Source organism: Coptis chinensis, chromosome 4, assembly GCF_015680905.1.
Source record: "Coptis chinensis isolate HL-2020 chromosome 4, ASM1568090v1, whole genome shotgun sequence".
Classification (NCBI taxonomy): domain Eukaryota; kingdom Viridiplantae; phylum Streptophyta; class Magnoliopsida; order Ranunculales; family Ranunculaceae; genus Coptis; species Coptis chinensis.
Window position 1 is genome coordinate 102,197,333 of NC_141459.1, and position 26,018 is coordinate 102,223,350.

Sequence of the window (26,018 nt, forward strand, 5' to 3'; positions counted from 1 at the left end):
TCCAATTTAGCTTGGGCACCCCTGTCAACAACAAGCTCCTTCGGTGGCAACAACGTTCCTATCGACCACTGCGAACTACAATTCCTATCGTCGAGGGAATCCTCCACAATTTCAGCAGGGCAAAAGTAATTTTCCCAACAACGCGCCAAATATAGGGTACCAAAACAACCGCAACCTTGTTCCCGCTTAGTCAAGGATATGGCTACCAAAATCAACCCGAATAATAACCGTGAACTAGTTCCCGCTCCCTTAGTACAATCCACGGTAGATAAAGCGGTGAAACTTTCCCGACATACATGAATCAATGAGAATCAAATCTAGCTTCTATCCAACAGTCTCTTCACCGTGTTAGCTCGGGATAAAAGTCAAAAGTGGCGTGTTCCCCGGCCAGCGGTTCCAAACCCTAAGCTACAAACACCGCCTTTGAACTCAACAATGCACGGGGACTAGTGATCAAAGCCAGGGTGAGGTAAATGCCATTTCCACTCTTAGTTCGGCGAACCATCGACAATAATATCATTATGCGGGCGAAGGAATCGACGAAAGTCACGACCGACGCCCTTCCAACTCCTACCTCACAACCTATAGCGGACGAAGTTGTACCTTCAAAATCTACACCTCGTCCCTAGGAAAAGACGCCACCGATCCCTATACGCGATTTAGTCCCAAAAGTCCGTTCCCTGCCGTTTGGTAAAGAACAAACCGAATTTAACATTTTGATGAGATCCGGTGAAACCTTCAAAAATTTGACCATAAACTTACCTTTCCTAGATCGCTAAAGCATTTGCCCAAAGCATGCCAAGTTTTTGAAGGACATGTGCACCACCAAGCGGCGTCACGAATGTCCCTCAACAAGCGTTCCTCACGGCGGTTTCCCTCGATTACCACTACCCGATGGTGTGGTAAAGTACAGAGACCCAGTCGACCAACCGTACCATGCGTTTGGCGACAAATATATACTTATGCACGCGCTTTTAGACCTGAAAGCGGTGTTAACCTACTCCACTACTACTTATTTAAGCGGTTAGGTCTTCATGAATTGAAACCTACCAATATGACTCTGCAACTCGCGGATCGGCTCCATCAAATACCCAAAAGCATAGTAGAGAACGTTATAGTAAAGGTCCAAGATTTTTACTATCCAAATTGATTTTGTCATTCTAGATCTTGAAATAGCTTGTGACTCCATCCCTATCATCTTGGGGCGTCCTTTCCTTGCAACTGCCAACGCTCTTATAAATTGTCGGACGGTTCAATGACATTGTCTTTTGGAACCTTTAATCGAACTCAACGTGTTCAAATTAATGAAACGGTTTTCCCGATCCTATAATGGAGGCGAGATTAGCTTGGTTGATAGTGCGGAACATGATTATTTCAAGCAAACTCTTTTCCCCGGACAAGATACACCAATTTCTTTCTTTTGATAATCCGGAGTTTGGCGATGATGACTGTTCGTACATAAGGGATGTCCATGCATTATTAGAGTCGATACCACTATTGACCCTAATGCTTTTGAGTGCAAACTAATTGGAAGGGACCGGATTAAGCTCTTTCCATTGAAGAGATGATCCCTCACGAATCCTTGATCCCCAATCCTCCAACTCGGTTTAAACCTCTACCCTGATTTGAAATGCATTATCTCGATCCCGATGGTAGTCACCCTATAATAATTTCTGCTCACTTAACTGCTTGGGACGAAGAGACGGTTGATCCATGTCATTAAATGAACACCGCCTCCGCTATCGGATGGTCCTTAGATGATATCAAGGAATAGACCCTAGCATATGCACGCGATCGTGATACATCTTGATGATGGCACAAAGACATCACGAGAACCCTGCGCCCGCCTTTAATCCCGCTATGAAGGAAGTAGTGAGAGAGGAAGTTCTCGTTTACTTGATCGCGGGTATCATATACCTATCTCGGATAGTGATCGGGTTAGTCTGTCCACGTTGTTCCCAAAAAGTCCGGCATTCAGGTTGTACAAAATGAAAATGGTGAATGCATGCACTCGCATTCCTTTGAAATGGAGAATTTTGCATTGACTTCTCGCCAAACTTAATGCGGAACCCGTAAAGATCATTTTCCTCTCCCATTCATTGACCCGGATGCTAGAGCGTTTAGCGGTCATGCTTTACTCTTGTTTTCTTGATGGCTATTCGGATACTTCAAATTGTCATCGATCCCGCGATCAAGAAAACAACTTTCCGCGTGTCCCTTTGGAACCTTTGCTTCTGAGGCGAATGCCTTTTGGTCTTTGTAATGCCCCGGGGCACTTTCAATGGCCTGCATGCTTCACATTTTAGTGATATGGTGGAGCGTTATATGGAAGTCTTCATGGGCGACTTGTTGGTGTCCAATACAGATAGAGTGTTCCACACTTGGTGACCTATATGAAATAGGACATGGGGACATGGCTAATTAAAAGAAACCTCTTACTATTCTTAAGTTACACAACTAATTTTTGGGTTCAAGACCTTACAAAGCATCTTCTTACAAATACATAACTATGAAAGTGGCATATCATGGTGTTGTAACTATACTAACACATTATTTGGTTAGTCTTTTAGGGTGTAAAGCTTAGTTTGAAATCATTATGCACCATGAGTCCATGTCCGACCACACGGAGTGCCCGTGTGTTTGTGTGTGCGGCATGGATTGTTTTAAGAATATGAAATGTTCATGTTGCTTAGGTTGGTAAAGGTATTTTCACTAAGAAAAATCTAATAAATATCTTCCATTTCTATACTGAAAAATGCTTTCCTGTATTGCATGTATTGGGAAGGAATTTGGAAGGATAAAAACCTGGAAACATCTCTATTATTTTGAATGCATGACTGTTTGTGAGATTGAGCCTTAGTGATCTGAGCTTGCTTACAGTCTGAATAGCATAAGTTTATCAATTCTTTCCACTTTGTAATCGTAGTTCTTGTTACTGTTGTTGTCGTCGTGTTATCTTTTGGCAACAAAGGGGATTTTAGTTTCCATTTTTTATGCTCTAAAATAATTCTTTGGCACCCTATTCTCAGGTAGGACTGGAGGGTGAATACCAGGACTTGATAAATCGAGTCTGCAAATAGTTTCATTATGGACTTCAGGGATGGACTTGCCAATTAATTAGACTCTCATATGGTACAAGGTATGCCTTTATAGTTTCAAGTTCCTTAATGTAGAAGTGAAAAATGCATATTAAAGGTCACACTTTCTTTTATAATCAGTACTCCTGAACTTTTCAGAATAAGCAGGACAGGATCTGCAGTTGACCTGTAACTTAGAAAGTGGTGAGTTTAGTTGATTAGGCATGAATGTGCAATGGTGCAGTCAATTTATGCTAGGTATCCTCACTGGAAAATTAGGACAGAAATGTTGACTCGTTAAAATTAGAAAGCGTGGCTTTATGTGTGATTTCCAGGTAGCCAGTGCATAGACAATTCGACAAAGAAAACAAGGGTTCTTGTTTTTTTCTTGGTAACTTTGACAATGTTTGATTTGACAAGAAATCGAGCCAATGCACCTCTGTCTTTTCTGACTCTCTATCAGAATGACTGTGCCATGTTGACATATAGTTGTTACAACTTACAAGGCTTATCGTGGTTTTGAAACTTATGACATTAGTGGACATCAATTTAATTGAGATATTTTTCTTCTTCATTCCATAAATTTATGTAGTACAAATTGTACAATTTCACCTACCTACATATTTACATGCTTACTGCAATCACTACCATCCTTACCTTGTATGTTCTCTGAAATTGGCCATGTTATTTGTAGAACACAAAATAACCAAATTGGAAAACACCAAAATTTCTCCTTTGTTATTGGTTGACAAATGTTCTTCTATAAAGCTATTGTTTTTAACATTGTTATGTTTGGTTTGATATTCCCTGATTTCCTTCTTGTCATATGCAGACATCATTCATTGCTCCTGAAGGAAATGGCCCTTGTCTTTGAATCTTGCTAGCATGGGGAAGGGTCAAGTATGGGTTAATGGACAAAGCATTGGAGCGCTACTGCTCTGCATATCTTGCACCATCAACTGGGTGCAACAATAGTTGTGATTACCGGGATCCTATGATGCATCAAAGTGTCTCAAGAATTGTGGTCAGCCCGCCAAATATTGTAAGACTCCCCGGTGTTTACAATTCCTTGGCAAATCTACTATTGCAACAACCAGAACTATCATTGTCTTATATGCCCTGCGTTTTTCCATATCAGGTATCATGTCCCCGCTCTTGGGTACATTCTGGGGAAAATCTTTTGGTTCTCCATGAAGAAATCAGATGAGACCCTTCAAAAATCTCTGTATTAACTTTCGGACAGATTAGGAAATATGTTAAACTGTATCGAGTCTGATCCTCCAGCTGTCGACTCTTGGAAGCCAAATTCTGAAGTCATGTCTGCCATCCCTGAAGTACGGTTGAGCTGTGAACAAGGGAGGCATGTATCATCAATTAATTTTGCAAGCTTTGGAACTCCTACAGGACAATGTGGAAAGCTCAGTCATGGGTTATGTTATGCTCAAAATGTTCTACAAATTGTTCAGGAGGTAAGAATATCCCTCACTCGCTAACTGTCAACCGGAAAAGACATGAGAAATAGAAAATGATAAAGTAGTGCATTAAGTGCCCTATCACAGGCATCACTCATGCACTACGCTAGATCATTATAATGCCATGTTTGGTAACACTCACGTTATTTTGCCAGGTAGGCCACTTAATTGTCTTTTGATACCACTGCTTTAAAATCATTTGAAAATGATGACCGGCATGCAAGATAGATGGGTTGAAACTAGGTCATGTGTTTTTTTTTTTACTTCAGCTATACCACAAAAAACCTGTAGATGCGGATAGGGGGTTTAATGGAAAAATATAAGTAGACAACAAGTGAAGGATGCGTGGATGGAGAAAAGTAATAGACATGAAAGGAGGAAATACAAGGATGAAGCGCAAGAGCACATGGCATCCTTTTGTTTCCACTGACCTACTACTTATAGCTGAAGAGGTGGAAAGCCTCTCGACTGTAATCATCGCGAGACACAGATGGTGAGATTTATTTCGTATTCACTGGCTGGAATATTTTTGTGTGGACCTTGTTCAGTGCATGTCCTTGTCCTTACAGTGGTCATTATAAGTGACATTGCCATTGAGTGTGTGTGACTGTGGTAGCGGTAGCCATAGCTGTAGTCATAGTGGTGGGGAGGTGGCTTAGAGTATTTTAGACCACAATATGTTGCTTGATAGCTGCCAGTCAAGTTTCTGTTTGTAAAGGGTCTATTATATAGGTATTTCCTGAAACAAAAAGTGAATGATCATATGGCCAGATATCAATTTAAAGTGGGTTCGGTCGACATTTTCTTTTTGAAGGCAGTCAGTTTAGTTAGTAATCACATAGCGACGAAGCTTAAAAAATGAAAATTCTTGTCAGCTTTTTAATATCTGAAGGAGTTGTTGTTCGCTCATATAGTTTAAAGCCATTTTATAGTGATCAAAACTTTGTAAAGGCCTGCTTGGTACCCCTCAAATCACTTAGTTTAAGCAAAATGTACTTTTCAAACTTCAGCTGGTAAGAGCAGAAGCTGCAATCCAATGAGCATATTTGGGGTGAATGATTCATGGAGATTGAATGTAGATTGAGTGAGGTCAATCAATGTACAAATAAAAATTTGTGCATGCTGCTAATCGGCAAATTTTTTGTGGCACTTATTTTGACATATGTTTTCTTTGATTACAGGCCTGCATTGGTCGTGAGCACTGTTCAGTTCCCGTTTCCACCACTCTTCTTGGGGACCCATGTCCTGGGGTGTTAAAAAGTCTAGCAGTCGAAGCTCTATGCACTCCGCAGTGATTGAGTGACCGTATCCATTTTCTTCTTCCTTTTTCTTTCTTTTTCTTTTTATTGCAGGAAATAAAGGTAGCAGTCGACACTTGTGGTGACTCTATGTTGATTGTATATCAAGAAGCATTTTGTTGCTCAAGTGACTCGCTAACCCAAAATGGATAAAGCAGTTCAGTTCCAACTTTCAACGAGTCTGTTTTCCTTTTGGTCTTAAATTCGAAGGCAAAGATGATTTTATACTCTTGCACATTGTGTTCATGGGTCTAGCCTTCTCACTCTTGCACCAAAACCACTACCATACGAAAAATGATTTGCTGAATACAAGCTTTCTTCTAGTTCAATCTGTAGTAGAGAATCAGAAAGTCTGACGTAGTTCAAAGCATTAATGCTCATCTGCTCCTATGGAAATGTTACCAACTAAGGATATGGTATGAAGATGTAAGACTGATGGATGGATTTTCCGCCTTCAGTTCATGCTCCAAAAATTGACAAATCTGATGGCTTGAAAACTCCGATATCCTAAATAAGTTTTCAGTTCACATTTGGTGCACGATCCAATTGCTATAAAACACAATTAGCGATTCATGTTTGTGGGTCTAAGAGCATCTCCAGACCTTGCTATTTACTCATTCTAAAGTAACAATGGTATTTGAACTTCAGTTCGTAGTTGTAAAGATAGGTGGCGGGCTTCAAGTAAAACCTCAAAATAAATCAAATAACCTCGTAATATGGAAACTATTCTAACAACGGTTCCAAAGGATTGAATTTCTACATACACAAAACCTCGTATATGGAGAACTAGCTCGAATATAAAGCCTTGAGTCACAATATGTAAACCCTGAGGCAAATCATTCTGTAAGGATTTACCAATAGTTGCCAATGCGTATATGAAACTGCAAATCAACTTTCGCATTGAAAATTTATACTTACACTCTCACTGTACCAGCCCTGAAGGTAATCGACCCTTGAGCAATAACTGACTCTAGTGAAAGTTGGCCTAAATGGTATAATTATCGTCCCTGAAGGGCTTAGAATCTGGTTATGGCTCCTTATCCATTTCCTCCATTGTGACTAATTAGGTGGCGACGCATAGCATGTTTAATTGATTAATTAAGACCTCGTCATAACACATAACATAGCAGAAGTAATTGACAATTCTTTTCAGTCTAGAGTTAGAAAAACAGCTTAACTTCTGGTTGACATGCATGCTGTCGTGCCCGTCCAATTCATCAATCAAATGGTTGGGAGTTCCTATCTGCATTCAAATTTGCATGAATGGTGCAGTTATGTGGACTGTGATGGAAAACAGTCCAATTATGAATCTAGCCACTAGGCAGTTAAAGTTTGTTGATCATTTTGATGGTTTGGACTCTTGATACTACTTACTATCTCTCAATTAGGTTAGATCAGCCATCGACTCGTAACTCTCTTGTATATGTCTTTCATTGAACTTACTACAGTGATATGATGTTTGATTATAAATCATACAAGCACAACCAAAAACAGCTTACACAATTTAATGTTCTGTACATACCCTTAAAACTGCAAGCTACACACCTATATATTGGACCTCATTTGCCTTCGTATCCCTCACACGTTTCTATCCTTCTTGCCTTCCGTTCCTAACTAGTTTTGTTGAACACCACCAAAGAATCAAACCATGGTTAGACTTGCATTCGATATGGAGGCACAGTCCTCTGCAGATAAGTTGTGGGGTGGAATTAAGGAAACCACAACTCTCTTCCCTAAGATCTTTCCTGAACAAATTAAGAGCATTGAGGTAGTTGAAGGAGATGGATTTAGTGTCGGTACCATTCGGCTCCTGAAGTACGCAGAAGGTTAAATAATATGTAGAACAAATTTTTTTTTGCCTGCCTAATTCATCTTAAACGGACTATCCGTTAACGGAAATGTTATATAGTGTCTTATTTTTTTTCCCGATAATACCTTATATATATATATTGACAAAAACTAAAGTAGTACAGACATAAGCTGATGGTTAGTCCATTTTGCCAACAAATGTGCATCTCCATTGGACATCCTACTGATCCTTTAAACTTACAAAAGGAGAAGGATATAATCAAGTTTAAAATAAAGTCTCTCAAGCTTTCTAGTAGCCATGAACAAGTAGAACAAGTAGGGCTATTGTCTTGCACAACTTATAACTTATATAATATCGTATATAAATTGCTCACACGAACATATTCGTTTAAGAGAAAGCCTGGCTAATCATATGTGGATCAGGTTTTAATGTGGTCTCTTGTGTTATTTTATTTTTCCATATTGGCTAGCTAATAGTTCATACAGCTTACTCTTAATTGAGTCCAAATTCTTTTTACATTTTTAACTAACTTTTGGCATTTCGGCTATAGGAACTCCAATGACTACCTTCGTCAAGGAGAAGATCGAATTTGTAGATATTCCAAACAAAACTATAGTGTGCCGTCTCGTAGATGGAGAAATTACGTCTCTTTACAAGAATATAAAGGCTAAGATACAAGTTGTTCCAAAAGGTTCTGGGAGCTTGGTGAAGTGGTCTGCGGAGTTAGAGAAACTAAGTAACGATGTTCCTGATCCCATCGTGATCCAAGATTATGCAGCAAAGTTCATTTTTGGATTGGATGCTTATCTCCTCAAGGCATAGAGAAAAAAGGCATACACTTTAATGATGGTTCTCCTCCTACACAAATAAATGCATCTTACTTCGTATGAATAAAACGGCTGCTGATGTTTTCCTTTTGGGCTTTGTAAGCACTAGTATGGTTACCTGCCTTAAGAAATATAAGTACACACTTTGGTTGAATCAAGAAGAAAACATACAATTTGATATAGAAATCATTTCAGCAACTAGTAGATTTTGGTTTATATATCTTCATCTCTCCTTACCCCTTTCACCCTTTGAACTAAAATCCAACTCAAGATTGGGTTAGTCATTAGTGTTCATTAGGCATAACCGAATTAGGGTTGCCTAAATCCCAAGTCTAACGTCAAAACAGAAGTTACGTACGCTGTTGGTGGCGTGTATGTTAACTTTCAACCTGTGTTTATCTTCTGCAGTTGAATATTAATTAGCCCCTTGGTGGTCACCTCATAAAGGTAAACATTATTAGCCATAGGATGTTAAAAAATGAGGTTAGCAGCACACTCAAAACTCATTGTCTCTCAAATTTGATTGGGCATTTTGAGTGAACCACTGGGGTTTGCTTTCGTTCCTTCTTACTCGGTGAAATATTGTGTGAAAGGAGATGCTCTAAGCCTCTAAAGCCATGGCTGGCTTTCACACTGAGATATAGGCATTAGAATATTAGATAGACCATGCATGTCCAATAAAGAAGAAGCTGGTAAGGCAGTAATAACGTACGACCACTATTTGATGCAGACCAAAAGGGTTGAACACGTAACGATCCAAATCAAATTAAGGATGGCTTGCTGTAAATTGAATTACTGCAACTATAACCAGATTAATTTGGTCAAATGAAGTCAAATCTAATAAAAAATAAATGTTTTATTATTAACCAGAAGTGACCAATATACACGAAAGAGGAGGGTAGGAGGTGCCGACTTTGGGTGATGATACCAGAGGTCTGGGGTTCGAACTCCGTCAGCCGTCAGCATCAAAGAGTTACTGATATCATTTAAATCAGATTAGCCAATAAAAAAAAAAAAAAAAAAAAAAAACAAGGTAAAGGGAATTTCATGTCTCACATAATTGTTGGCTATAGCCTATAGAAGATCACAAGGAGTACAAAAAGCCGGACTCTACTCATGGAAAGAGAAGGATCTTCCCAATATGCTTGCTACTTTCCATTAGCTGGTGGCCCTTTGCTACCTCGGACAAGGGGAAGGACTTGTAGACAATAGGCTTCACTTTGCCTTCAGCGACTGCAGGCCAAACATTTTTCTCTACCTCACTCACAATTACTGCCTTCTTCTCTGGGCTTCTTGTTCGTAAGCCTGCCCCTGTAAGCACATTACTGCAGTTAGAAAATGATTTATAATGACTGATTTATCCTGACATATTGAAATTACGGCTAACACATAGGATAATTATGTGTCGAATAAGATATTTAAGATATATATCAACCGATATGTACCCCTTTTTTTCCAACTTTTACTTGTCCAGAATATAGGGATTCAATATGTTCCTATACACTGGTGGAAATCAATATTTTGGCCTTTAGAAGAAAGAATTCGATGAAATAGCAATGCCAGCATAAAATCAAGGTTGATCAGCCAAAACAATTTGCACCTACGCCACACAGGAAGCGATGCAAATTGAAATCACTTTGGCATACTCCCACAGACATTTAATTGCAATCACATACCGAGATAAACTGAAGAAGCAAACCAGCAACACATGTCCAGAAAATAAACAAAGTTTTTGTTCTCGGTGTTGGGCATGATCACAGTCAAGCTGCTTCTTTTTTCTTTTTTTGATAAGTAATCTTTATTGGAATAAAAAATATATACGTGGAGAAAAGATCACACAAGGTGTTACATGAGCATGAGGGAAATCCTCATTACATCCCCAGCTAAAATTACAGTTCCCTTAGTTAATCCCTGAGAAATTCATCTTCTTCCCAATATGACATCATTCCAATTAGTAATGAAGTCCTTGAAGAGATATTTGTTCCTCTACAACCAAGCTGCTGCCCAAAACCTAAAGAAAGCCTTAACCTCCATATTTGCTCTATTAATAGAGCCCACCTTGTTTCTAAACACAAAATTATTTCTCGACTTCCCGGTAACCCATAACACAGCATAAGGTGTCAACCTCCAAATTTTGCAGCCAAAGGTCACTACTGCCATGTCATCTCTATTTGCTTTAGAGAGCAAACCATAGAAAGATTTAACAGGGAAAGATTTACTGGAGAATGTACTTACACCACCTCCAAGAATCTTCCTCGTCACTGAGAAAAATGGTATCCAAAGTAGAGGATAGGTAGAGGTGAGATTGGTGTACTGTTGCAGCTCCCAATCATTGCTAAATCTCCTAAAATGAAGATTCCAAGACATACCACCAATTTCGTGATGACCAAGCTAACCAATTAAAGGGATTTCATAGTTGTTGCTTGACAAACCAGGGGGAAGCGGTCACATAAGGGTTTTCCCCCTGTCCAGGTATCCGCCCAGAAATGAACTTTATCACCACTCCCCACCTTGTAACTAATACCCCTGCGGAAATCAGGTAGAATAGCCACTACACCCTTCCATACACTGCAACCATGCGACTGTGAAACACCATTAGGCCACCACTCTATTACCATTTTCAATAAAGAATGGTCTTCCACTCCATATTTCCACTGCCAACGACCTAGAAGAGCCTTAGCCATTGTTACCAGACCTCAAACGTCGAGTCCTCCTTCCTCTTTTGAAGAGAAAACCTTATCCCAGGCCACTAAGTGAGTTTTCCTCCACCTCCGTAGAACCCCATGGTTTTTGCAACACTTACTGGAACAGTAAGAATTGACACATAGTAACTGGCTAGTTTGACAGCACACTTTTGACAAAATCAGCCTTGCACCTTTGGAAAGGAGCTTACCACGCCATTCACGCAGCTGTCTTTGAACCATCTCAATCACGGGATCCCAAACAGCTTTGTTTATATAAGAAGCGCCTAAAGGCAGTCCCAAGTACCTACAAGGCAGACTATCTTTCTCGCATCCCATAGTACGAGCAAAAGTTTCTAATCTTTCCTCACCAACTTCAAAAACCTTAGTCTTCGTCATGTTTGCCTCAACCCAGATACGGCTTTGAAAATTAATAAGACAGACTTCGCGACTAGGAGATGAGAGATTGATGCATCCACTAAAAAGAGTGCATCGTCGGCAAACTGCAAGATCGTCACCTAAGGGGCATTTTATCCGGTTTGAACCCCTCGGCAACACCCCAAACTCATTGACCTTGGACATCAATCCACTCAAAGCTTCCATTACAACGTTGAATAGAAACGATGATATGGGGTCCTCCTGTCGCAAACCTCTCTCGCTTCTAAAGTGCCCTTCGGTGAACCATTCACAAGGACAGTTTAAAGTAATGCATAGGCTGATCCACCTTCGATACTTCTCCCCAAATCCCATTCTTCTCAACATGTAGTCAAGAAACTCCCAATTCACATGGTCATATATGCCTTTGTAATATCGATCTTGCATAGAACACCGGGTTTTCCACTCCTGGTGCGTGCATCAATGCATTCACTTGTTGTAAGAGGATCATCTAAGATTTAGCATCCGCCCACAAAAGCACTTTGGTGGCTTGACAAAATAGATGGTAAGACCAACCTGATCCAGTGGCAAAGTACTTCAGAAATGACTTCATAGATATCCCGACCAAACTGATTGGCCTGTAATCTTTAGGTGATGCTGCTCCTTCCTTTTTCAGGATCAATGTGATGAAGGTCGAACTATTTCTTCTACCCAGTGTAGCATGCTCTTGGAATTCCTGTACCACGGCCATGAAATCAGATCAGAAATTCTCCAAACACGTTTTAAAGACCAGCATTGGGAACCCATCTGGTCTTTCGGCTCTAACCCCACCCAAGTCCCTAATAGCAGCCAAAACCTCATACTCTGTTATAGGATCTTCTAGCCCAAGCGTTTGCTCTTCGGAAACAGTGACAAAATCTATACCGTCTAACAGCGGTCTCACAATCGGATCTTCAGAGTAAAGTAACTCGTAGAACACCACAATGTGTTTCACAAGCCGATTTATGTCGTTTACCTTACTCCTGGCATTTGCAGTCTTATGAAAAAAGTTACCCTTCGTTTTGAGAAGCGCGCTCTAGATTTTTGTCTCCATGATATTTTCTTCCTTTTTTTAAAGAACTTGGAGCCCATTTTTCAGGCTAGCTCTATGAACTTCTTCATTGAGGGATAAAGTTGAGTTCTCATTCTTTCCATCCAACTCATGAATCTCCTGACCCTTGGATTTAATGAGCAAATCAACTCTACCAAGCACTTCCTTGTTCCACACCTTGAACTTTACTCCACCATACAAAACAAGGAGAGGCTTCAAAAGATAGCGAACACCACCACTCTTCGATTAGCTGAGTAAGACGCGGGTCTTCAAACCACATAATTTCGAAGCGGAAACGAACCTCTTGTAAACTGGTACACCCTAGGCCAATCACTCTGTGGTCAAAAGATACTTCGGCTGAGCAGCCTCTTTTGCTTGACTGAACTGATCCTCCCACTCTACTAAAGCTAGAAATTTGGCGATTCTACAAAGACCTCTGCTCTTCGACCAGGTATATTGAGCTCCAGTTGGTATATTGCGCTCCATTATAAGAATAATCCACTAAACAGTTCCTGGTCACAAAGTCATCGAACGCACATGTATTTGGTAATCCTGCTACCTCCACTTCTTTCATGGCTAAACCTGATCAGGTTAAAGTCGTCCCCTAAATACCACGGTAAATCAGATCATGCCCTTACATCCTCTAGCTCATCCATAAAGTGAGACTGACACTCGTTTTTACTTGCACCCTATACGCAGGTCCTAAGCCAAGAGAAAGCATTTGTCTTCTAACTACATTCTACTGATAAGGTGAACAGCCCAAAGAAACTATCATTAACATCAATCAAATCGGAGTTCCAAGCCACTATCAGATCCCTGAAAAACCAATAGCGAGAATGTGAAGAAACAACGGATGGCCCCACAAATCCGCAAGCCTAGAATGATGCTTCTCCCCTAACTTAGCTGGCCTATGCTTCGACATTAACAAATAAACATTATTACTTGTCTTGTCATTTCAGAGACCCTAACATTCCAGAGATGATGTTAATCAACATGACCCACTGTATTCCTCCTACCTGTGTCGTCCAGGTCACCAGAACCATCACCACTTGTTTTTTTCAATACAATTCTCCTCAAGCGACATATTGACTTATTGCATAATTCTCCAAATATTCTTTCAAGACCTACACCAGAACCATCACCACCTGTTTGTTCAATACCATTCTTCTCAAGCGACTTATTGTATAATTCTCCAAACAGTCATTCAAAACCTGTTCTCTCCAATCGTGACGAAATCCCTAAGTTCCCTGCCAAAGGCACCACCATATACTTAATCCAATTGCAAACATCGTCAGCATTTTGGCAGAAGAACAAACTATTCGCTATGCTAGACACATAGCTAGCATTACGACCAGTATTTTGACTACACTGTAAATGATCGCTCCTTCCAACACACTCAGTTGGAGACTCACCAGACCCATTTATGCCCGTACCAGATGTGGATGCTGAAAAAACCACCAAAGGGAGGGAGAGAGATACCGAACCTACATCTTTTCATTGAGAAATCCTTCCATCTCCTGATGTTGACAAAGAAGATGGCTGTTCAGATGGGCCAGGATCTCCTTCCTTTCTTTTAACTAAGTCAGACTTCTCACCTGTGTTTGGCTTTCCTTTTATGGGCCCTACGAAGACCCATTCTCCTCATAAGATTTTTGGAACATGGTGCAGCCCCCAAACCTCAATAAAATCTTGCTTCCTCCTTGCCCTAGATAAGGTCCGTTTCCTCCTATTTTGCCTCAGAAATTGGATCTGGGTCAAGGGAATTAAGCCATAATTGGATAAGTCCTGGACTTAAGTATGAATCCTCTCGAACCAAGTTAACATTAGTTTCTGGGACACACCTTGAGACGATTCCATATTCTCGGTCATTAACCAGTACAACACCACCATCATGATTATTGCACAGAGCGGGAGTGAGTGCGAGTGCAGGAACGGGAGCAGATGCGGGGAAGCGGGTGTTTTAAAAAGACATAGGATAGGGAGCGCCTAACAAGCGTCTAATATGTGTAAAAAAATATTGAAATAAAAATGATTACCATAGAATATATTGTTGGAAGCATCGCAGATATGGAATAGAGTTTATTGTTGATACGAGTTCTATATCCTTTTCCTAGGAAGATTTCTATTTGTATATTTATACCTTTTGTAGAAAAACTAGTGAACATATTCTTAAATTTCTTATAAATAAAATAGAGAAATCCAAATTTATACTACTTTAAATGTCACATACATCAGTTTTAATTCATTGACTTATTACATAAATGAAAAAGGTTAATTTTAAATAAGCGAATATTCAATTAATATCATACGGAAATAGAACCGATTTTGTTAGGTGTAGAATTCCAACTAGTTTATGAGTGAGGTTCCGAGGAGGATCCTAGTGGGGGGAGCGGAATCAAGGTTCCGGAGCGGGTGCGGCACCTTGTATACAAGGATCCTGTAACTAAGGATTATTCAACATAGGGAAAGATTTCACACGTATGTTACCGGCCATAGGTGGTGTCAAATTACAAAATTCACAATTTGAATTTTGTGTGCTTCCCTCATTCGTGAAGCCAGGTGGCCTACTCAATTTCGACGTGGCACAGCCATGGCTCCTGACTGGAGTTTGCAGGGAGACAGTTTTCAAACTGCCCTTGGTCTGCCAAGGTAAGACCACTGTCGTGGTCTACCACAACAGAATCTTCATGCACCCATTCCAGCCAAGCCTCCAATTCCTCTTTTCCTTCATTGACGAACTCAAGCTCGACAAATATGGGGAAAACCTAGCCTCTCTTCCACATTTGTAATTCTAGGAACAGATACAAGCTCCTCGATTTTGGTTTCAACCCACATGTTCTTCCTATTCCCATAGCAGTCTAAGGAATTGTCATCTATTTCCACCATACTGCCACATATCTCAGCAAGAGATTGAATAATCTCTTTGGTACTCAAGTGAAATGGGATCCCAGAGAAACTCAGCAAGACCTCACTAACCAGTAAAATTCCTTTTCAAGCCCTCCAAGTTCAGGGTTCCACCATTTGAAAAGAATTTTTCCTTCTTTGAACTGCAGTGATGGCATTTTCGTAAGTCTGTCGACCTCTCTCTCCTATTGGAAGTAGATGAGAGCGCCTTCTTCCTTCGTATTTCTGAAAACAACCTGACCAAACACAGTTTCTATGTTTATTTTCACCCAATTCCAGTCAGGGGCTCAGGGCAACTATTTTTAGATGAGCAAACAACGGACGCTACCCACCAGGAAGAACTAAGTACAGAACCATTTGGTCTCACCACAACTTTCGGACTACCGCCTGCGGCCTGCCCAGGTTCTGGGTAATGCAGAGTCATGGTTAACTATTGAGGTTCCTTCCCTTACCTCCTAGCTAGTGAGAATGCTGTGAGATGGATACTAACTCGGGTTGACTCGACAATCTCTGAACAATGAGAGTTGGGGTCAAGTAGCTTCAAGAGTTTCGAACTGAAATTTGCCCATCCCTCTTTATCCTTACCAGCCGGAAAACACATCGATCTGTGCTTACTAGATCCAGATCTAAGGTATACCAATAATAAAAGGAAGTCACCTCTATTATTCCTTCTAACAATTCTGATCAACTTACCGGATGGCTCTGCATGGTAGATAGAAGCCCGACTTCAAGCAGCCCTAGGGAGCACTGGCATAACAGGTTTCCCAACAATCTCCCCCTACCTACAGATATAGAACAAACAAAAACACCACAACCACCTTTCTCAGGCAATCCCACTACTTCTCCCACCTCCGAGCTCCTACACCATTCCGCTTCGAAAAACTTTCCCTCAACCACAGCAAATTGTCTTCTTCTAGAATTAACTGTCCTACTTGGCCATTCTCTCAATCTCACTCTCAATGACAATGTGACTCTTTTCCAGGCATAGATAACAGCCTTGGAGTCACAACCTCTGTCCGTCTGGTTAAGACAGCAATGATAGTTTACGTGGAACAAAATAACCCACAACTATGAAAATCATAGCTGCATCTTTTGCTCCAGTCAAATCGTCATTGGATCAATTAGGTCCCTTGGCAACTGAGTCCTGCCTAGTGTAAAATACTGCATATTGAACCCAGCTCTATATAAGTCGACATTTGATACTCAAACTTAAAAGCACAGGAATACCTTGCACTGTAAGGCGCCTTGCAAGAATAAATGCAAGATTTATGTCTGATGCAACTGGGCCACCTTGGAAGCCAAGTAAAAAAAGTCGGCCATCAATGCTTAAGCTGTTGAGATTTTTCTGGAAGTAGGGTCCGCCAATATTATCCAATATGACGTCAACACCTGTCATAACAAATTTTCGGGTTTCATTAGAAACAGAAACTTGACACTGTCTTGAGCTTTTGCATTCTAGAGAGCACCATCAAAAAAATTCCTGATTCGCTCCACGCATAAAATTTCGAAGTTTAAGATAATATGGCAAGGAACAGACCTCTTCCTCCTGTTTCTTCTGTCACCCGTGCAGCAAAGTCCTCAGTCTTATAATTGATGCAGACATCAGCGCCAAGATCCTTACAAAATGCTAATTTCTCCTCACTTCCTGAACAGGAAATATATCAGAACAGTTATAGAGAGAATCCATTTATTAATCAATTCATTCAATCAGCCATGAAATCTTATAGCTACTTTAAAATAGGAACTACTCTGACATTAATGCTGTCAACCTGCTGTGGCAAATACTCTTGCTCCTATGTATTTAGCCATTTGGATCGCAAATGTACCAATCCCACTAGAACCGCCATGAACCTGCAATTGGACAAATTTTCAGTTCACCCACTAATCAATTTCCAAGAGACAAGAATGCAGCCAGTGGCTCACTAGAATCAGGATCCTGAATTCCAATAATTACTTTAACTTTTCTCCTTTAGTGTAAATGAATGGAAACACACTTCCTTCATAATTAACAAGGGTGCAACTGGAAGCAACAAACAATAATGAAGTGTGTTCAGGTAGCATACAAATTGAAATGTGTTTATAAAATAAAACAGGAGGTTTACGCTAGTATTTAATTTGAAATCAGTGTTGTCATGCACAACCATCTGACTCTTTGTAATTACAAAGAGAAGCAAATTTCTCCAAAAACTCTCACAGCCATAACTTACCAAGAAAATTTCTCCCACAGAAAGTCTACTTGTCATGAAGACGGTCGACCAGACAGTACATGCCACCTCAGGAAAACTAGCAGCATCTTTCAGAGAAACACCAGGTGGAACAGGAAGAACTTGGTTGGCTGAAACAGCTACCTTTTCTGCGTACCCCCCTCCACTAAGAAGAGCACAAACCTAGGAAACATATTTTTCATCAGGCCATGCAGCACTAATAAAGCTTAAAGTCAGAATCAGGAACTACAACAAGAATTAAACCCACATACTGAATCACAGAATCTAGTTCTAGCCATTGTATGAATGTATCTAGTAGTCTCAAAAGTTTTTCTTAATGTCTGTCAATTTTAGAAAGTTTTTCAAACCCTCTAAGATCTCACCAAGAAGAGAAACATCCACAATATGCTTGCCATTATCAGTAAATTAATGAATCCATTTTGGTCCTGACAATGACCAACTGGTCTAGATAGGGCTGACTTACTAAGATATCGTGGGAACTAAATAAAAGGAGAAATACCAAAACAAATAAATGGCTAAATAAAGTTCGTGGGGAGATTGTGTTACGTTGTCTAACCTATTAATTCCAATTCAAAAGCACCTTTACTTAATTCCAGCATGGCCAAATAAGTTTATTGGCAAAATCTGACCAATATAAGGTAGATCGGAAAAAAAAGGAGCAGAGAAAAAAATAAAATACCCCATGCCAATTATGCTTATTTTTAGAGTGTTAGTGGTGATGCTAAGAGAGTTTAAACATGATTGTAATGGGGAAACCAAGTTGGAGAAGATTCGAGAAGAGTGGAGGCTGGGAGAATATTGTTAGAGAGATTTCCCTTCTCTACACCTTAGTTCATATATTTATGCTTGACTTGGGTGTCAAGCTACTCAAAACCGCAATTACTAATTACGTATCCACAGTCATGCATGAGAACTTTTGAAAGACAACCACTCCACATGAAGTCCTAATGTCACCTGATATCTCAATTAATAACATGGATACCCCTCATCACCAACATCAGTAAACGTAGGTGATTAGATTAGGGCAACATCCTAATTCCAATGTGCAAGGAAGTCGTTTGTCGACGAGGGTACGTGGGCAAGACAAAGCGAAACAAGTGAAACAAGCTTAAAAAGAGAGTGCATCCAGAAAGAAATTGCATAATATTCTCGACGACGAATGTTGTTGAAGATACACGAGACCGAAGCAAAAAGCCCTCTAGCTAGTGAAAAAAATTCTTCAAGAGGTAAAAGATAAGTGAGCGAGTTGTGACATTGTGACATTGGAGTGGGAGCACAAATACTTCAAAGATGATACCACAAGGGAAAAGGTGGTATGACTTAACAAAATGTCAAATTATGAAGCTTGACAACATGCAACTGCAACACTCTGCAACACTAAAGCTTCAAGCAAGAACAAAGTATCATCCATAAACTCAAGCACGGCTACTAGTTTGAATCCTTTAATATACCCCAAATCCACCAATTTCATAACCAATTTAGTAAGAGCTTCCACTACCACAATGAACACTAACAGAGATGGGGTCACTTGTCGTAAGCCCCTCTCACTTCTATAATATCCTGCTCGTGAACCATCCACTATAATAGAGAATGAAGCCAAAGAAATACAACTCCTAATCCAATTCATATATTTCTCACCAAACCCCATCCTCTTTAGCAAGTAGTCGGGGAAAGAAAAGTCAACGTGGTCGTAGGCTTTTGATAAGCCAACCTTACAAAGAATGTCATTCTCTTTGTTCTTCCACCGGCTATCAATAGTCATTCGCAATTAAGGGCACATCCAAAATTTGTTTGTCCACCTACAAAAGCATTTTGTTGGACTGAAATGATTAAATGGAGGACACCACAAATCCTGGTCGCAAGAACCTTGTACATAATCTTATAAAGAATACCAGCCAAGCTTATTGGTTTGAAGTCCTTGAGGGTATGAGCTCCCACCTTCTTAGATACAAGTGTGATAAAGGTCGACATGTTCCTTTTGTCCAGAGTAGCTTCATCATAAAATTCTTTTACCACATCCATAATATCACCTTTAAAGAGGTGCCAACACTTCTTAAAACACACTCATCTGAAGAAAAAAAATCAGACCCTGGTGCTCTATCGCCCTCTAATTTAGTAATAGCATTCACTACTTCGGTGATTTCTTCAGTGATTCCTACATCCAACCCCATTACTTGATCCTTCAAAAGCACATGGGTTATTTAGGCTTATGGGGTATTTGGGCCTTTTTCCTAAAATTATCAGTTATTAGGTTTTAGTCCTACTTCCATCTGTTGACCGTTAGTCATCTCAGTTGACCGTGGTCAAACTGTTTAATTCTCTTCGATTTTCTCAAATGACCAGAATACCCTTAGAGCATCTTTGTCACGTGACTTGAAATTGCATAAAAGTATGACCAAAACCTAAATACCCCGTAAAAAGTAGGACCAAAACCTAATTTACCCAATTACAGGAGGGGTAAATCCTAAAAAAGGGATTCTGACATGCACTAAATTCTAACATTTTCTTAACATGTTTTTTTTTACAAATTTGTCAACTTTAACTCCACTACTGAAGCAAATGGAGTTCTATTATTAAAGTTGGGGTATTTAATGGAGAAGATGAAATTTGGTTAAGGTTTCAGTGATGAAGTTTGGTTAGGAAAGAAGATGAAGTGTTGAGTGTATGTGTCTGAATGAAATGGGGAGAGTGAGAAGAATTTTCCCTCATTATCTCACCTAATTCATCAAGATGAACACTATCAATGATCGAATGGCAGATGTAATTTATAAAGAAAACTTATTCTAAAATTATACTTATTGTTAAGTAAACAAGAAAATCAAATTGATACAACAAATATGTCATGAACAAACTTTTAGCTCAACAAACTAACTTAATTTACCAATGATTAAATTCGAGCCTAGTGATAATCACTATGTCTTTATTAAGACAAATTTGCTCTCTCTCGGTGCTCAAGGTTGATGAACAATTGTCTCCTAAGATATAACGGATTTCAATCTTATGAATGTAGCACTCCAATTCAAAAGACTCAATGAATGAACGCAACATTGTATTGCGTAGTCGAACAATTTAAAATTAAGACTTATAAAGAGAGAATGCACAAAAAAACAATACAATGACTTTTCCCAAAATACATTTTTTTTTTAATGCAAGTTAAGAAAATGTTAGAATTTAGTGCATGTCCGAATCTCATTTTTAGGATTTACCCCTCCTGTAATTGGGTAAATTAGGTTTTGGTCATACTTTTATCCAATTTCAAGTCATGTGACAAGCATGCTCCAAGAGTATTCTGGTCATTTGAGAAAATCGAAGAGGATTAAATAGTTTGACCACGGTCAACTGAGACGACTAAAGGTCAACAGATGGAAGTAGGACTAAAACCTAATAATCGATACTTTTAGGAAAAAAGCCTAAATACCCCATAAAAAGTAGGACTAAAGCCTAAATAACCCATAATTCAAAGTCGTCCAAGTCTGATTTGACCAAACGATCCTCTAAATATGGACAAAACCCAACAATATGCTCTCCAATAAATTCTTTGTCACTGAACTCTATGTCACTTATACATTTGCAGTTTATGGAAAGAATCTATAAAACTGGTATTGTTTTCGCCCTCAAAGTATTTCGATCTTGATTCCTACAGCCAAGAGATCTCTTCCCTTCTTAAGAGGACCTGCTTCTAAGATTAGATCTATGACCGACCCTATAGCCAATGAAAAACTAATTTATACAATATAAAAAAAATTACCTGATCACCGACTTTCCAACGAGTGACGTCATTTCCAACAGCTTCAATTGTTCCAGAACATTCTAGACCCGGGTACGGACTAGCGCCAGGTGGAGGAGGATGGTTTCCTTGTCTTTGATACGTGTCAGCTCGGCTAATTGCAGTTGCTTCCACTTTTATTAATACTTGGTTGTTACCGATTCCAGGGGTTTCCACTTCTTCTAGTTTTAATACTTCTGGACCTCCAGGTGTCGTGATTACAACTGCTTTCATGTTTGCTTTGGAAGGAGAGAAGAGAAACAAATGTTTTGGGTTTGGGAGTTTCCACAGTGCTTGGGAGTTTATTCCAATTTGTGTGAATTATTGGAGACTAGGGTATGCCCGTGCCGTACGGCACTGATAGAGTCGCCTGCGACGCTAATTCTATAGAAGCAGCCTGAACTTGAACACCTATTTTGATTTTATTATGGTCAAGAATGATTATTAGGCTGAAAAACTCGACATCACACTAACTTGAACCAACTAAGGGGCAATTTGGATAGAACCTCCCCATTATTTTATGACTTTCCAATGTTTTGGATCATGTTAAAAGGCTGCAAAGACAATTCTCATTCAATAAATCCGATAGTGATTTGCATAGATGCTCTAGACTCATTCATCTAAATGGACTTAAACATAGAAGAACACCAATTAAACCAAATGAAATAAGAACAATATGAGAAACAGATACATAATCAGACTCCCACAAGTGGTTTGAATGATGACATCAAAAGCGATTACCAAAGAGAGCACCCACAAAAGTCGCCAAGTACAAAAAAAATGGAAATCTGAGGATAACATTGTTGACAATCATAACTCTTCCAGAAACCCCATTCTCATGTGCCAATATCAAGGTCATTATCATAAATCCCAAGCCTTGAGGAAACTTCATCGAAAAAGTATGTAATTATCTGTTTTAAATTAGTTAAATAGAGTGAGTAGGAAATATTATATATACTAAAGGGAAGAAGAAATTGACAATTCAAAAGTGAAATAATGAGCGATTGTATTCACCTCCTAGACTCTTTTCTAGTTTTGGAACAAGCAAATATGTAGCGCTCAAAACTAAAACAATTACAAACCTATGACGTGGTTTTTATAGTAAAATTTCGTGCAAAGATCTCCTACGTATTTTTTGACATTTCATAAATATAAACTGTCATAACACGAAAATTACAATCATATATTTCTCATTGGTTAATCCGGTTACTTAACCGTCTCGCCGGATGCGGGAAGCGATCAAATAATTGGCTTAAAAATGAGATCACTTCAACATTACAAAATATTTGAATGTCTCGACTAATGCCAACAGTGTAGAAAACTAATTCGCAAGTGGGGAAATGAGATTCATAAAATCAGTATATTAAAACACCTTATGGACACGATATATCAGGCCATTACATTTTTTTTAACCGGATGGCGGGAGATTAGATAGAAGACATTTATAAAACAAAAGAATAAATAAGGCAATGCAAGCAAGAAATACCTGGAAGCCAAGAGGCGGTTGAAGATTGAGCCTATCTTGGGGGGCAACAAAGACATGTTTGTTTTGGTTTGAAGGTTCCTTAAAGGAGTCCATAGGGCGTTTTCCTTTGTCAAGAATTGGTCGCGTAGGAAGCTATAAATATTTGAAAGAGAGTTCAAAAATGTGATGTGAAACCAATAAGAGTGTTAGGACAATTTGGATAACTCAAAGTATGTTAATAGAAGTTATCAATACCTGGAGACGAGCAGGTCGTTGAGGAGTAGGTGGCTGAAGGTAGAGTCCATCTTGAACTGGAACATAAATATTGTTTTTCTTGTTCGAAGGATCCTTATAAGGGTCCATTGGACGTTTACCCTTATCTATGGGATCCTGTAGAAACAAATAGAAATAGATACTCAATAAAACCTGTAGAAACAAGCATAAAAAGATAGGTGGGGATAACATACCATTGAAAGTCGAATCTGCAATGAAAAAGGGTGCCTAAAAAAAAGACAAAGTAGTGGTGATTATTTCGCATGTAAAGGTAGTAGTAATTAGGTATAAACAGAGATAAAAATTAGGTGGCAATAAATAAAACAAAGGGGATTTAAAAAATTAGAGGATAGCTGACGGTAGTAAACCACGAACAGTGATTATTTCGCATGTAAATGTAATAGTAATTAGGCGTAAACACAGATAAAAATTAGGTGGCAGTAAATAAAACAAAAGGGATTAAAAAAATTAGACGGTAGTAAACCACGCCAAAATTAAAAAAACAAAAAAAACAAATGAGAAATAAAAATCAGACGATAGCAAGCGGAAGTAAATTAGATCACATATATAAAAGTACCACATATTATGACATTTAGATTTTGCAACCAATATTGACTAAACAGACCATGACTAAACTATGAATAACAACAAATAAATTAATAAATAGACCATGACTAAACATATATGAATAACAACAAATAAATTAATAAACATACCATGACTAAACTGTAAAGCCATGACTAAACTATACTTTACAGATTTGTGTTCTTTTAACTTTGGTTTTCTCTGTCGATTCCTCAAAAAGAATAAAAAATGACAAAACCCCATAAAACGTCTTACTTGGTCTAAAGGTTGCACTCTCTTGGCCGATTCATTACAACCAATTCTCTGCAAAACATTTCCATAAAATGTTCAAAACTCAAAAAGAAACAAAAACTGACAAATACCACTAATAAACAACGCAAGCTTACTTGATCCATAAAATGGGTATTACTCTTTTGTTCTACGTTCTTTTTTTGCACCAAAACAATTAAGAAAACACCCCATTCACTAATCATACGGCGGTTTCAAAAGACGATGATTCTCTCTCAAAACCCGCATGGGATCGAGGAAATCTTTGAGACTATCGATGGGCTTACGCGCTGGTTATATAGAGACCGTCGGATGGGCCTGTTATCTATGCACCGTGGGATGGTTCTTTGTGTTGGGCTTTAACGAATTTCCAGGAAGAACACATCCGCCACCTCAATCGCTTGGCAAATTGTATCTTGTGCTTCTCCAATCATCTTCTCAAATAATAGGGTGAGAGATTAAACTATGCGAGTTTGGAAGAAAGAATGGCTCTCAAGCTCGAAGAGGGTCTAGAGAAAAGAAAAGGGCATTCAACTAAAAATACACTTGCACATCCACCATGCGGTTGCAAAGGTTGCGATCTAAATAATTCTCTCAAAAACATGTCTGCGACAGAGAAGGTTGGTCTCGACGTCGAGATTTCATTGCACATACACACGCAGACCGGATGGTTTCTTTCCTCGATATGAAAGCAAACACTGACGAGTTGGGTCATTAGCTTCTCTCGAAAAGTTTTTGTGCCTTGAAGTGAGATCTCCTTAACAAGTATCCTACGGCTACGGAAAATGGCCTTGAAGTGACCTAGATAAATTGGCAATTTGTCTCATGGATTTATGGGCAAACAAATGACGGTCAACAGATCCAAAGTGTTCTATCAAAATAAATTGGTGAACATCATCAATTAACTGATGTGTTCAAATAAATGTATCGAAAACAATAAGGGAATCTTTACTTAGACTAACTTTATCTATTTTATCAAAATTCAAATGAGAAACAAATACATTTCAGATTGCTGATTTGCTTTTTGACCAACTCATCAACAACGATATACCTTTCCGGACACCAAGTATATGTGGAACTTTGACCATTTGGCAAATCGCTGGCTAGGTCTCATAAAAATATATAAATTATGTAGTTTGAATTGTTTTATTACCGAATAATTAAATTCCAGCAAGCGATCATCTTAGAATGACTTAGAGAATATAAAGTTGCACTCTCATTCACTAAAGGGACACTATTGATGTTTCTTATCAAATTAAGAGTTGTACCTGAAAGTACCATTGCTCCAATGCTCCAACATGTCACCGAGATTTACTATAAATGCCCTAGAGGAATAAATCAATCATTAAGAGAATAGCGGTAGATTACATTTTAACATAATAGATTACTTATTTACAAGTGCTTGAACAATCATTAAGAGAACAGTTAATGATGATCATATTCTTTATCATTAAGAGAACACTTAAGGGATGAAGGAAAGAGAAATGGGGCTAATTTCAACAACTTACGGCCAATAGTAATAACACCCTCCTTGCCAACTCTCTCCATTGCCTTGGCTAAAGAGTGTAACTTCACTAACTTGATCACTTAATTAACTTTAGGCCATTATCAAGCATCTCAAGATTTGGTCACGAATTAACTTTAAACAAGAACTACAGTGACGGCGGCAGGAAGGATAGGGCATACATAGTTTGTTTGAAGAATAAGATGCAGGAAGGAAGGATAGGGCATACATAGTTTGTTTGAAGAATAAGATCCAATAGATCCCAGTGTTAGGGCATAAGGGAGCATACTCTTTGGGATTGGCTTATTTTGCCATGTCACAACTTAGAAAAGACAATGGTAACCACTGGATGGAGGCCCTGCGGGCCCCACACCATTGTGTTTTATTAGATAGATGGTC

At 39.1% G+C, this 26,018-nt stretch overlaps 3 protein-coding genes and 1 long non-coding RNA gene across 6 annotated transcripts; 2 read left to right on the forward strand and 2 right to left on the reverse strand.

Moving 5' to 3' along the window:
- The first annotated feature begins 4,351 nt into the window (after nt 1-4,351).
- On the forward strand, nt 4,352-6,378 carry LOC147506388 (uncharacterized). The gene is made up of 2 exons (XR_015220808.1): nt 4,352-4,546; nt 5,731-6,378. It is a non-coding gene; the product is annotated as an uncharacterized LOC147506388 (long non-coding RNA).
- A 920-nt stretch (nt 6,379-7,298) lies between these two features.
- On the forward strand, nt 7,299-8,688 carry LOC147506389 (MLP-like protein 423). Its single transcript, XM_086604248.1, has 2 exons — nt 7,299-7,673; nt 8,208-8,688. Exons 1-2 carry the CDS (start codon nt 7,496-7,498, stop codon nt 8,477-8,479), a joined length of 450 nt encoding a protein of 149 aa, XP_086460374.1. The 5' UTR covers nt 7,299-7,495; the 3' UTR covers nt 8,480-8,688.
- A 536-nt stretch (nt 8,689-9,224) lies between these two features.
- Nucleotides 9,225-21,860, reverse strand: LOC147506390 (uncharacterized). Its single transcript, XM_086558558.1, has 7 exons — nt 21,508-21,860; nt 17,742-17,921; nt 17,304-17,385; nt 17,072-17,179; nt 16,762-16,923; nt 9,541-9,795; nt 9,225-9,460 (listed from the first exon to the last, which is right to left on the reverse strand). Exons 1-6 carry the CDS (start codon nt 21,757-21,759, stop codon nt 9,599-9,601), a joined length of 981 nt encoding a protein of 326 aa, XP_086414684.1. The 5' UTR covers nt 21,760-21,860; the 3' UTR covers nt 9,225-9,460; nt 9,541-9,598.
- Nucleotides 21,861-22,318: 458 nt separating this feature from the next.
- On the reverse strand, nt 22,319-25,485 carry LOC147506391 (uncharacterized). Of its 3 annotated transcripts, none has more exons than XM_086604250.1 (5): nt 25,384-25,480; nt 23,458-23,491; nt 23,246-23,380; nt 23,012-23,143; nt 22,319-22,436 (listed from the first exon to the last, which is right to left on the reverse strand). In XM_086604250.1, exons 1-5 carry the CDS (start codon nt 25,413-25,415, stop codon nt 22,362-22,364), a joined length of 408 nt encoding a protein of 135 aa, XP_086460376.1. In that variant the 5' UTR covers nt 25,416-25,480; the 3' UTR covers nt 22,319-22,361. The 3 variants fall into 3 exon arrangements, 2 of the variants coding, with proteins under 2 accessions (XP_086460376.1, XP_086460375.1); XR_015220809.1 differs by lacking the exon at nt 22,319-22,436 and adding an exon at nt 24,104-24,151 and having other exon boundaries at nt 22,786-23,143; nt 25,384-25,485; XM_086604249.1 differs by lacking the exon at nt 22,319-22,436 and having other exon boundaries at nt 22,786-23,143.
- Nucleotides 25,486-26,018: the final 533 nt, after the last annotated feature.